Source organism: Salvelinus namaycush, chromosome 3, assembly GCF_016432855.1.
Source record: "Salvelinus namaycush isolate Seneca chromosome 3, SaNama_1.0, whole genome shotgun sequence".
In the NCBI taxonomy this organism is placed as follows: domain Eukaryota; kingdom Metazoa; phylum Chordata; class Actinopteri; order Salmoniformes; family Salmonidae; genus Salvelinus; species Salvelinus namaycush.
Window position 1 is genome coordinate 76,404,748 of NC_052309.1, and position 13,396 is coordinate 76,418,143.

General features: G+C 45.8%; 1 protein-coding gene across 1 annotated transcript; it reads left to right on the forward strand.

Annotated features, from left to right (window-relative positions):
- The first annotated feature begins 1,148 nt into the window (after positions 1–1,148).
- LOC120044614 (envoplakin-like) lies at positions 1,149–11,593 on the forward strand. Its single transcript, XM_038989285.1, has 21 exons — positions 1,149–1,241; positions 1,468–1,622; positions 1,889–2,012; positions 2,313–2,444; positions 2,548–2,589; positions 2,771–3,040; positions 3,182–3,277; positions 3,372–3,482; positions 3,574–3,720; positions 3,841–3,995; positions 4,095–4,162; positions 4,344–4,516; positions 4,626–4,804; positions 4,952–5,090; positions 5,240–5,433; positions 6,943–7,093; positions 7,209–7,292; positions 7,409–7,516; positions 7,633–7,725; positions 7,839–10,547; positions 10,653–11,593. The coding sequence occupies exons 1-21, from the start codon at positions 1,179–1,181 to the stop codon at positions 11,334–11,336; spliced, it is 5,877 nt and encodes a 1,958-aa protein (XP_038845213.1). The 5' UTR covers positions 1,149–1,178; the 3' UTR covers positions 11,337–11,593.
- The last annotated feature ends 1,803 nt before the right edge of the window (positions 11,594–13,396 follow it).

Genomic DNA, 13,396 nt, shown 5'->3' on the forward strand with positions numbered 1-13,396 from the left:
AGTGAGTGACAGACAGCAGATTTGGAATGTGTTTAGGTACATCGCTGGAAGACTCAGGATTTATGTTTATATAGAGAAGAGGGTATGTACTGTGTGTTCTGTTGCTTAAACAGGTTCTATCAGATTTGTGTATATACAAAGTTGCGTAGAGATGAATAGATCGTATGTTTTTGTGAAATATGTACTATGTTCCTTTCAAGTGTGCCTTCATCACTGAACACTGTGTCACTCACTACATGCAGGAACACCCTCCACATCACTCCTACACTGGGGTGTGTCTTGGAGCGACAGGGTGTAGAGTCTGGATCCTTTGCAGCTCTCTATCTTATAGAACCAGCAGGGTGACTTTTAGGCTTCCCTTTAGTGTCTGCCTGTCACACTCCTACTCACCCTGACATGTGTGTGTGCTGTTTGCTTTGGTACGGTAGCTATGCATTATCTAACTCCTTTTAACCTTCTTTAGGATGTGACAGGGTATGACAGGATGTGTCTGCCAAACCTAGATGGCTCCTACAGCTATGTGGACTTTGTCATTTTACCACATATACTAACAGAGATAAGCAGTTGCCTAAATGACTCAGAACTTTCAACAAGGCATGTATGAGATACTAGATACCACAATGTTGAAACAGTAAATCTATCCCCCCACTATCACTATTCGTTTTATTGTCCCATTGGAATGTAATTGCATTCATCAGCTATTAACTTTGATCAAAGTGATTCATGGGGACATCAGTAGAATTCCATGTGCTATGTCACCCATTCACTGTAAATTCCTGAGGACACTCCTCAATAATCCATCAATGTGAGGGTGTGTACGAATAAATAGCTGACTTTCATAACAGCGACTACGAGTAGGAATGACAGAAGAATAAGTACAAGAACATACAGACTTAAAGATGTGTTGATTGCTAGAGGAATGTAGATGAGTGACAGTCCTTTGTAAAGTTGGATGGGGGAGGCTGAGGAATACTTTTTGTTCTGCCTGAGTCTGGTTCTCATTTTGATTATTCTACCAAACCTGGAATCTGGTTCCTGAACATTCAGGTTGCTCTACTGAGCTCTCTTAGATAGGCCTACTGGTTTCAACAATGTGTCAATTACACTGATGTGAATGGAGGTTTGTCTTTTCTCTTCCCAGGAGCCAAGGTAATGATGTGGCTGTACTGGTGGCGCGCATGCAGAGCAATGCAGACCAGGTGGAGAAGAATGTGCTGCGCTCTGAGGAGCTGATGGCTGTGGTAAGAGGTCCTACCATCCCTACCCACACACTGCCTGTGTATGTAATTACACAGTTATACATACACCTTTACCTAACACGTTACAATGCCCAACTTAATGAAATCCGCATCCCTTAATTCCACTTGATCAAGTAAAAACTTTTCGATCCCCCCACAGATATTTTATCAATGTGCAATTCAACACAAATGTGTCATGATGGGGAGTGCCTTTCCGTTTCTGTTCCAGGACACAGTGAATGACAAGAAGGACAGGCCCTTACTGCACCAGAAGGAGAATACAGAGATCCTAGCTGGGGCTGAGGGGCTGCTGAAGGATCTGTTCCTGGATGTGGACCGCGCCAAGAAGCTTTCACACCCACAGGCTGGAGAGATAGAGATCGAGTGAGTTCCAGCAAGAACACACACACACACACACACACACACACACACACACACACACACACACACACACACACACACACACACACACACACACACACACACACACACACACACACACACACACACACACACTTATAATATATGAAACAATGGTTTTGTGAAAGAGATACTTTTCCAGAGGCTCTCAGAGAACGTTCTGAACACTCATGTTCTCTCTTTCCCTCTTTCAATATGCCTCTGATTTCTCCTTTTTTTCTGTTCCTCAGTGTGAGAAACCTCCATGACCGCTGGTCTAAGGACTGTACCATGTACCGGGACCTGTATGAGGCAGTGCAGGAGGTGGAGCTCACTCCCAGGATTGACTGGTCTCAGGTGCTGGAGGAGAAACAGGTGAGCCTGCCATATCCTTGGTAACACTCTATTCAAGACCAGTATGACTGTAGACAGTACTGTCCTGTCATTATATAACAACTTTGGTTGACCACCGCTTTCTGCTGGTGCAACCACACCTTTGGTATTAGCTCCTAGTTGCTTGGAGTAACATATCTTTCTGAATGTAGTAGTAGTGGTACAAAACTTTATTATCCCCAGGGGGAAAACAGCCAAACAAAGTTAACAAGACATGTGGTTGAGGTAAACATACAGCTGAACTCTAGAGGATTTACTGTACCTGTGTGCTGTGTGTTATAGAAGCAGATACGTGCAGAGAGGTACGGGCCCAACCTGTCTGATGTGGAGAAGCAGATTGCCTCTCATAACATCCTGCACCAGGAGATCGAGGCCTACGGCTCCCAAATGAACCGCAGCAGCACTGGCTCTCCGGTAACGACTACAAAGCCCTCGGCTGCTTTCTTCATTCTGAATCTCACCAAAACTAGGGAGAAACTCTAAACAATGATTTTCATGGTTTGTTTTCTGTCCACAGGCAAAGTTGTCTACCATTCAGAGACAGTACACAGATCTCTTGGTGAGTCCAGAAGTTATGTAATACATCTGTGTGTGCATTAAAGTATGGCTCTCAAAGGGGCTCAGAATGCTACACTGTTGTGGTTGTATTTGAACCTTTGTGCCTGTGCTATCTCTCCATCGTTGACTATAAGATAGTCCAGGTGTGACTGATCTGTCTCTCCCCATGCTGTGTGGTGCAGGAGTCCTCCCTGTGGAGACACAGGTACCTGGCCTCTCTGTATGACTACATGCAGGGCTGCAGTAAGGAGCTGGTCTACCTGAGCGAGTACCAGGAGAGGATCCTCAGGAAGGACTGGAGCGACCACATGCTGGACCCCCCTGGGGTGCGCATGGAGTACGAGAAGTTCAAAAACAACACTCTGCTAACACATGAGAGCGAGACCAACCAGCTACAGATGGATGGGGATCGTCTCGTTGAAATGAAGCACCCTGCCAGCTCCACAATACGGGTATGTTTATATGGCTACAAAATGTTAACTTTTACCATTGTAATAGCTTAAGTATAGGACATTGAGTTACTCACCACATGAGTTACTCACCACATCATCTACTTTGATCTTCCCTGGGGCAATATGCTTGGTTTGTCTCAGGCACACAGCGACGCATTGCAGAACGAGTGGCAGAGCTTCCTAAACCTGTGCATCTGCCAGGAGGTACACCTTGACAACATAGACAACTACAGGAAGGTACGTCATCTCTTAACCCTGGGAAAGGATGTTTCTTATGGCTCGTTGTCATGGCTCAATGTAACATTGCTCCTATGTGTGTTCCTACCTACAGTACCAGCTGGATGTAGAGACCTTGTCTGAGTCCATGAAGAGACTCAACTCTAATCTGGACCCCAAATCACTGGACAACAAGAACAACCCAGAGATCCTGCTACAGCTTGAGGTGAGATTTGGTTTATTCTTTGTATCGTTTCTATGACGTACAGCATTATTTCAATCTGTTCTCTAATATCTTCTGTATCTCATATCCTCAGGGTGATGAGAGAGCGATAGAGAGGAACGAACAGCGCCTCGTAGCCCTGAGGGAGTTCAGCAGCACCATCGCCCCTCTGAAGCTGCGGCGTCTCCGCCCCACCAAACCCACCCCTGTGGTGTCCCTGTGTGAATGGACCAATGGAGAGGTAGAAAACAGCTTCATAGAATAGCATTGTGAGAGTTCTGAGAAGCTAAAGGGCAAGCTAAGGTCCTGTCAATTGACAGCTGTAGCACAATATAATGATGCAAACTCCTGCCACCCTTAGGACTCAGTGTCTCAAGCAGAGAAGCTTATGCTAAAGTCCAACTTAGACGATGAGAAGTGGGAGGTCCAGACCAGCACTGGGAAGACCAAAACCCTGCCTGGAGCCTGCTTCCTGGTCCCACCGCCAGATACTGAGGCCCTTGAGAAAGTGGAAAGGTAAAGAGAGAGAAAAAAAGACTCTCCTTATTACAATGACCCAAAACTTAACCACCATCACAGGTGAACTGTAATGACATTGTGTGTTTGTGTGTCCAGTCTGGACAGAGAGCTTTCTAACCTGAAGAGAAAGAGAACTACTCTGATGGCCTCCCTGAGGAGCCCCGGTGTGGAGGTGGTGCGCTCAGTGAGAGCAGGTGAGTGGAACATCACTCCACTTGCTAAGAACTTCAGCAGAAATCACTTAGTTTGAACTCACAGTGGGACCCTAGTAGATACAGGGGACTAGACTCAGTGTGGGCCTCTCCTGTCCACTTATTTCTCACTGTGCCCTCTGCTTGTCCTCAGCCCCTGTGGCTAATGCCCCAGTGGACACAAAGACCACAGTGCTGGCCAGCCAGCTGGACAAGATCAGCAAGAACCTGGACCACAGTGAGAAGGACATCCTGAGCCGGCTGAGGGCCCCTCTGGATCGCAGTGACACCACACGTGACCTGGCCAACAGGCTGAAGGAGCATGAGGTGAAGGGATTGTTTTTTATTTCAGACCACTGCAGGCTGCTACATAGCATCATTATAATGGACAGTGTGGTTCCAGAGTGTGATATCCATGGTGTGTTTTGCCCTGCAGAGGGACACCCTGACTGTTAGGAACCTGGAGTCAGAGAAGGCAGCGGTCCAGAGAGATATGGATCCCATCCTAGCCCAGAAGCCCCTTGGGCCCACCACCTCCGCCCTGTCACTCAAACTGAGTGGTCTTAACAACAAGTTTGACGACACCAACGTCCTCTGTGACCTGTACAACAAAAAGTACGAATTTAGTTTACAATGTGAAATATAAAAAACCTATGTAAAGGTTGCTTTAGCTATATGTTCTTATTTTTTACTTGTTTTTATTTTATTTACATCCAATTCCTCAAGATTATTCTCACTCACGAATTTCTTTGTCATGACCAGAGCCACAGCTTCCATGTTCTTGGAGAGGCAGATCAATACGGTGGACAACTCAGTCTCTGGCTTTGAGGAGCAGCTGGCTGAAGATGCTGCCATCCCTGATGTTCCCAACGTCCTCCAGACACGCATCCAGAAGCTTCAGGTAACAGTATTTTCGTCATATGACTACTTAAAATTCATCACACATCATGTCATTATGATGGACTCTTACAAGTTGCAGTGAGTGTTTTGTTTTGATTGACCCAGCCTCTTTGATAAGTCCCCTGTGTTTCTCCCTTGTCCTACAAACAGAACATGCGCAAGGATGTAGCGTTAAAGCAGGACGAGATGCTGAAGCTGAGCAGGGACTTGGAGTCCACAGAGCAGCTGAGCAGCTCCCTGCAGAAGGGCTTCCATGAGTACTGCCCAGACATCCGCCGCCAGCAGACAGAGGTCAAACACCTGAAGAACCGCTATGCCAACGTCAACAGTCAGCTACAGGAGAGGTGAGAACCCCATCTGTCCCACAGCTAAACTCAGCAAAAAAGAAACGTCCCCTTTTCAGGACCCTGTCTTTCAAAGATAATTCTTAAAAATCCAAATAACTTCACAGATCTTCATTGTAAAGGGTTTAAACACTGTTTCCCATGCTTGTTCAATGAACCATAAACAATTAATGAACATGCACCTGTTGAACAGTTGTTAAGACACTTAAGACACTAACAGCTTACAGATGGTAGGCAATTAAGGTTACAGTTATGAAAACTTAGGACACTGAAGAGGCCTTTCTACTGACTGAAAAACACCAAAAGAAAGATGCCCAGGGTCCAATTGCAATGTCTGTACTGTGAGACGCCTAAGACAGTGCTACAGGGAGACAGGACAGACAGCTGATCATCCTCGCAGTGGCAGACCACGTGTAACAACACCTGCACAGGATCGGTACATCCAAATATCACACCTGCGGGACAGGTACAGGATGGCAACAACAACTGCCCGAGTTACACCAGGAACGCACAATTCCTCCATCAGTGCTCAGACTGTCCGAAATAGGCTGAGAGAGGCTGGACTGAGGGCTTGTAGGCCTGTTGTAAGGCAGGTCCTCACCAGACATCACCGGCAACAACGTCGCCTATGGGCACAAACCCACAGTCGCTGGACCAGAAAGGACTGGAAAAAAGTGCTCTTCACTGACGAGTTGCAGTTTTGTCTCACCAGGGGTGATGGTCGGATTCACGTTTATCGTCGAAGGAATGAGCGTTACACCGAGGCCTGTACTCTAGAGTGGGATCGATTTGGAGGTGGAGGGTCCGTCATGGTCTGGGGCGGTGTGTCACAGCATCATCGGACTGAGCTTGATGTCATTGCAGGCAACCTCAACGCTGTGCATTACAGGGAAGACATACTCCTCCCTCATGTGGTACCCTTCCTGCAGGCTCATCCTGACATGACCCTCCAGCATGACAATACCACCAGCCTTACTGCTCGTTCTGTGCGTGATTTCCTGCAAGAAATGAATGTCAGTCTTCTGCCATGGCCAGTGAGGAGTCCGGATCTCAATCCCATTGAGCATGGGACCTGTTGGATCGGAGGGTGAGGGCTAGGGCCATTCCCCACAGAAATATCCGGGAACTTGCAGGTGCCTTGGTGGAAGAGTGGGGTAACATCTCACAGCAAGAACTGGCAAATCTGGTGCAGTCCATAAGGAGGAGATGCATTGCAGTACTTAATTCAGCTGGTGGCCACACCAGATACTGACTGTTACTTTTGATTTTGACCCCCCCTTTGTTCAGGGACACATTATTCCATTTCTGTTAGTCACATGTCTGTGGAACTTGTTCAGTTTATGTCTCAGTTGTTGAATCTTGTTATGTTCATACAAATATTTATACATAAAATAAACTCGGTTGACAGTGAGAGGACGTTTTTATGTCACAGTTATATATGTCTTGTGTCTGTGGTTACTTCTCTGGTCTATGATATACTGATGCTTAATAAAAAATCTATTGTTATAGAACGGTTCTGCTGCAAGAGGCAACCAATAAGAATCAAGGCTTCCAGAGCTCTGTCCAATCATTGAACTTATTTTTGACCAACCTGCCTAATAATACGATCAACCCAAGTGATGGACTTTCTCAAATTAACTCCAAGCAGAACTCTCAGAAGGTTTGTGGGCTTATTTTTGTGTTATTTTATCTCAACAATTGTCCCTGTTATGAACATAGTCAGTTTTCTGCAGTACATTTCTCTTGTTCTTATTGGGTGGTTGCTTTCGTTTCAGAGAGTGGTGGAGGACATAAAAAGGAAATCAGATGATGTGGGCCTAGCAGTGAAACAGTCCCGTGACTTGCAGAATGTTCTCAATGTGAGTTTAAAAAGTACATCTAATCAGAGCTACCATTAAAAATGTTGATATCAGTTGAAGGGTTTTGGTCAATGTTGTTCTTAAAAGAGAAAATAAATATTCACCATGTCTCGTAGGAGTATGAGGCCAAATCTGATAAGTACCGTGGTATACTGAAAGATGTGGATGATGAAGATGCCAAAAGACATCGCACATCCGCCATGGCTGACGCGGTGCTGAAAAAGGTATTGTGGACCTGAGCGACTGCAACAATCCTCATCCTATAGTTGACTTAATTTGCATTCAAGTTTGGGCATTGATTCAAGATCCATGATCTAGAGGCTGTATGTTTCTGTTTCAGGAAAGAGCTCTACTGAACCTCTACTCAGAGGTGTCTGCAGAGAATGATCAGCTTCTCAACAAGATGGGATTGGCTAAGAACATAATTGCCCAGGTATGACACAATTACTTTGTAAAACATCAACAGTGGATTATGTAATTCCTTATTAAAAAACCCACTCTAGTATAGGTTAAACTATATTGTCCACTGTTACCTGCTCTGAACAGAATGACGAGAAGGTGAGCCAGGTGGTGGTGAAACAGCAGCGGCAGCTCCAGAGCCAGCAGAAAGACCTGGAGGAAACAGACGTTCTAAAGAGAGAGCTGGCGGATGAGATCACCAGGCGCTCCCATGCTGAGAATGACCTAGCAACATACAGAAAGAGGTTTATTTCACTGAAAAGCCGTAGAGGTGTGGAACGAATGGAGGAGAGGGAAGTTGTGCAGTACTACCGTGACCCCATACTAGAGGGTGACCTGGTGTCCCTGAAGAGTCGAATCCAAGATGAGACTATTAAACACTCTGGCACCCAGACAGAGATAAAGGTTGTCAATGAGAATATCATCCGCCGGGAGACTGAGCTGACAAATGTCAAACCTAGGCTGTTAACCAAGGTGTTGACTGAGTTTGAGAAGGACCCCCAGCTTGACAAGGAGGCCACCAAGCTGAGAGAGGAGATGTGCAAGCTGGAGCAGGAGGTCCAGGTGAGAGATACAGAGACGGTCCACATGAAGACTGAGATCACAGTTCTGGCACAAAAGAGACCGACTATCAAAGAGAGAGTAGTGAAAAAGGAGGTGGTGAGACTGGAGAAGGACCCGGAGATGCTGAAAGCAGTTCTGACCTTTCAGACCGAGATCTCAGAGGAGGGGTTAAGATCCAAGTCCCTCAATGATGACATATTCCGCACTAGGAGCCAAATAAACACACTTGAGAGGATCATTCCCACTATCCAGCCTAAGATTGTTACCAAGGTGCTGAAGAGGGTGGAACAGGACCCAAAACTCATTGACGAGGTTAAGACTATCCACACCAGCCTGGAAGAGGAGAACAAGATGAACAGTGATTTGATGAAGGAACTCACCAGCCTCCAGATCCGCTACAGTGAAGTGGAGAAGGTGCGGCCCAAGCTTGAGGTCAAGGAGATCATCAATGAGATCTACAGGGTGGACCCTGAGACAGAGGTGGAGCTGGTGAGGCTAAGGAAAGAGCTGCATGACTCTAATCGAAACTGCACTGATCTGGAGAAAGAAATCGACTCACTTATGGTGGATCTTAAAACTCTGCGTTCCCAGAAACCCAAGTCGGAGTTCAAGGAAGTGACCCAGGAAGTGATTAAAGAGGAGAAGAGCCCAGAGGTCATCAGGGAAATTAAGAGGTTGAATGACCAGGTTTCACTTCTGCGGGTCTCATATGACAGCACCCTGGATCTGCTGAGCCGCCTGCGCAAAGAGAGAGATGAATGGAAGGTCGAAAAGTCTAAGTTAGAGACAAAGCTTGTAAACAAAGAGGTGGTCAAATACGAAAATGATCCCCTACTGGAGAAGGAGGCTGACCGTCTGAGGAGAGATGTGAGGGAGGAAATCCAGCAACGACGCAACATGGAGGAAACTGTCTTTGACCTGCAAAACAAGTACATCATGGTGGAAAGGCAGAAACCAGAGGAGACGATAGTGATGCAGGAAGTGGTGCGTCTTGAGAAGGATCCAAAACAACTCCTGGAGTATGAAAAGCTGAACAAGAACTTGGATGAAGAGGTTAAATCCCGTAGGAAACTGGAATTGGAAGTTCGACAGTTGAGAGCCCTGGTTGAGGAGATAGAGAGAAACTTGGCACTGATGGACGACCGGCAAAAGAAGATCCAAGTAGAAACAGAGCTTAGACAGATCAAATCTCGCATCCTTGAGCTTGAAAATACCCCTCAACCCATTGCGGAGAAGATCATTATTGAGGAAGTTCTCAAAGTGGAGAGAGACCCCAAGCTTGAGAAACTAACCAGTGGCTTACGCACAGACAGGGATATGGAGGAAACCAACATCAGTCGGCTGGAAAGGGACATCCGAAACCTGAAGATCAAGTTGGACATCCTGCGCAAGGAAAAGTCCATTGAAAAGACTGTATATAAAGAGGTGATTCGGGTGGAGAAGGACCAGAATGTGGAGGCTGAGAGGGACCATCTCAGAGATCTAGTGTTGCAGGAAAGAAGTTCCAGACGGGATCAAGAAGATGAAATCCAGAGGCTTAATACCAAAGTGACCCGGCTCCAGACCACAAAGTCAAGCACCTCTCACGAAGAAACAAGCATCACCCTCAATAGAGATTCCCTGATGAGAGAGAAAGAAAATCTCCTCAAAACACTGAGGACTTTGGAGTCTGAGAAACATGATTTAAGCATATCGTTCCAGCTGCAATCCAAGCTGATGAGTGAGAGAAACCAGACAAACAGGCAAAGGGGCTTCAAGATGGATTCTGAGGTACAACGTCTAGAGAAGGACATCCTGAATGAAAAAGACCGGATACACCAAAAGGAGACCTACATTATGGAGCTGCAGAACAATCTTAAGAAAGAGGACCACTCTGAGACACACACCAGAGAGACCAACCTCTCCACTAGAATCAGCATCCTTGACCCCGAGACTGGCAAAGACATGTCACCATATGATGCCTACTTAGAGGGTCTGATTGACCGCAACCAGTACATCCACCTTCAGGAGCTAGAATGTGACTGGGAGGAGATCACATCAATGGGTCCAGATGGGGAGACCTCGATTCTGCAGGATCGCAAGAGTGGAAAGCAGTTCTCTGTCAGGAATGCTCTAAAGGATGGCCGCTTGACCCAGTCCGATCTGCACCGCTACAAGGAGGGTAAAATGCCTATCTCAGAATTTGCTCTCCTGGTCGCTGGGGATTCCAGACCAAAGCCTTACATTGGTCCAATCGCAACACCAAGGACACCGACAAAGACCACTGCGGCATCCTCTTTGAGCACAATGCCATCATCACTAAGGTCTTCCTACTCAAGTCTCACAAACAATAGATACGGCAGCAGTAGCAACCTGAACATTTCTAGCGGTGAAGAGCTCTTCCCAATCTCTGGGGTGCTGGACTCCACCACCAACAGCCGTATGTCTGTACGTAGTGCCCTGACTCGAAACCTTATTGACCCAACCACAGCCCAGAAGCTCCTGGAGGCTCAGGCAGCCACGGGTGGCATCGTCGACCTCAACAGAAAGGACAAGTTCTCTGTTCACAAAGCAGTTGAGCTGGGTCTCATTGACAAAAGTCACATGCATCTGCTGCTGAATGCTCAGAAGGCCTTCACTGGAGTGGAGGATCCTGTGACCAAGGAGCGTCTCGCAGTAGGGCAAGCGGCTGAGAAAGGCTGGATACCTCAGGATAGTGCCATGAGGTACATGGAAGCACAGTACCTGACTGGGGGGCTGGTGAACCCCCATAAAGCTGGTCGCATCAGTGTCCAAGATGCTCTTAACACCAAGATAATCGACAGCACAGTAGCCAAGAACCTCCAAGACAAGTCTGCCCACACCAAAGAGTTGATTGACCCCATCACAAAAGAGAAGATCTCGTACAAGGAGGCAATGGATCGCTGCAAAAAAGATGTCACTACAGGGCTCTTGCTGCTCCCTGCAGCCTCCAGTGGTGACTCCAAAGATGCACCATCATACTCCAACTATCGATTCCCTGGCTCCTACAGCCAAGTCTAGACATGTGGCTGACACACATGCCAGATCTAGAGAGATGCTACAGCTCCACGTGCTAAATAGAAATAGAAATTCACATCACAACAACACAAACACATGTTCTTATGATGTCTTTATGGTAAAGGTAGAACATTTTTATAGTTCTGATTTTTGAAGTCAGAAAATGTCTAGGTTGTACTGTACACATTTACCTGTTCTTTATTGATGCTATGATTCTCAAGAGTTGCTGTACACATAATTTAAATGTATGTTTGGTGAAGAGCTTCAGTATTGTGAGAGCCATTTCTTCCAATAAACTTTCAAATAACCACTCATTACTTTTTTCAAAACAAACATTGGTCTCTGTGTATGATTACTCCTATATGATGGTGGTAATTGTTGAAGTTCAAGTTGTTTATTTGTCATATGGACAGGAACACATTGTGGTGTACTGTACACAGTACAAGGACATTCTTACTTGCATGTTCACCTCTAAACAATGCGACAATAATAGAAAAAGTAAAAAACAAATCAAATATTGAGCTCAATGGAATAAAAATAAAAAATTGAGCAGGAAAATTACTTCAAGGATGCTCAGGGATTAGCCTTTCATGGAATAGTATTGTCTTTTCAGTAATGGTAGTGGCCCTCTTTCCTGGTGTTTAGTATGCTGCCCACTGTCAATTTCACTTCTGTGACCCAGCTGAGACCACATGATAACACGAGGATGTCCGTGTTTTGACATTCTCACGAGATGGCAGAACCATACAACAAGGTAGCATGCTAATGCAATACACAGTGGATTTAATCTGGAGAGTTTCTGTGCTGCTGTGTGTCCAACCGGAACGGGCCGGTATGCAAGTAAATAAGGATCTACAGATGTAAATGTCCCTCCCCTTGTCCTGGTGAGAGGTGAAAGGTGTTGTGGGGACTGGTGAGAGTCCCCTCTGATGGGATGTCTAGTAAACAGATTAGTTGGTTACAGACAGGGCTTTATGGGATTACTGGACATGAGCCTGCCTGGGGAAGGAAGTGGCCCCCTCCTGTAAGTGGGGTTGTAAAATGAGGTTGTAAAATGAGTGACCTGGTGCCTTAACTGGTTTTAAAATGATATAGGGATTAAAAACAGAGAGATTACAAAACACAGCCTAGCTATGAGAAGAATGCATTTGACAATGGTGAATTTGTCCATTAGGTACAAATGTTTTATTGTATTTTGCACTGGTTGGTGAAATGACTTACTGTGGTTCCATGCTGAGGTAGATGATCCCTAAATTCCAAAATTGAGAAAGATCCATCAAGGAACAACTTGAACGCCCTGGGTGGCAGATTGATCATTGTAATACTGTTATTTTAAACAGCAGTTAAAGGTCTAAGGGACCACTTTGTTGATTTGTCCATGCTGTCTGAATAACTGTCATGACTGAAACGACACAAATTATGGTATACATTATGACGACAACTCACTCATTCACTAGCAGTAAGGAAGACGGTGTGGCATGGAATCGTCCGTCCACCTCAATGAAAGTACAGTAAGTTTCACGACTCAGGAGAAGATCCAGATGCAGACAGTTCGAAGTAACAAAAGTTTATTACAAAAACAGGGGGCATGCAAACGACAGGTCAAGCAGAGGTCAGTAATCCAGAGCAGAGTCCGAAACGTACAGAACGGCAGGCAGTGTCACTTTGGTATAAAGGGATCGGGAGACAGGCGCAGGAATGCGTAATAGGGATTTTTATTGATCTAAATTACAGCATGCCATATAAAGACATGGAGACGAAGACCAAACAAACACATGTACAAAACAGGGTTGAAACCCAAACAAAAGAGCAAGGAGTACCTCAAATAAATACACCGGGGTGAGACCCGTAACATACACGCACACAATGATACCACACGGGATGAAACCCGTAATCTGCACAATTCAAGCGGCACGAAAGCCAAAACACAGTACAGGTACTCACACAACCAACGGACATTGTAACAATAATCGACAGCCCAATGGTGTGAACCAAAGGGCACATTTAAATAATTACAATCAGTGGGAATGGGGACCAGGTGTGCGTAATGACACAGTTCTGGA

What these genes read in the sequence shown, in the direction of transcription:
- LOC120044614 (XM_038989285.1), top strand. Translation starts at nt 1,179, where the DNA reads ATGCAGAGCAATGCAGACCAGGTGGAGAAGAATGTGCTGCGCTCTGAG. An exon ending in CACGCATCCAGAAGCTTCAG is followed by an intron (nt 5,091 to 5,239) that starts GTAACAGTATTT and finishes TCCTACAAACAG; the next exon opens with AACATGCGCAAGGATGTAGC. An exon ending in CCAAGCAGAACTCTCAGAAG is followed by an intron (nt 7,094 to 7,208) that starts GTTTGTGGGCTT and finishes CTTTCGTTTCAG; the next exon opens with AGAGTGGTGGAGGACATAAA.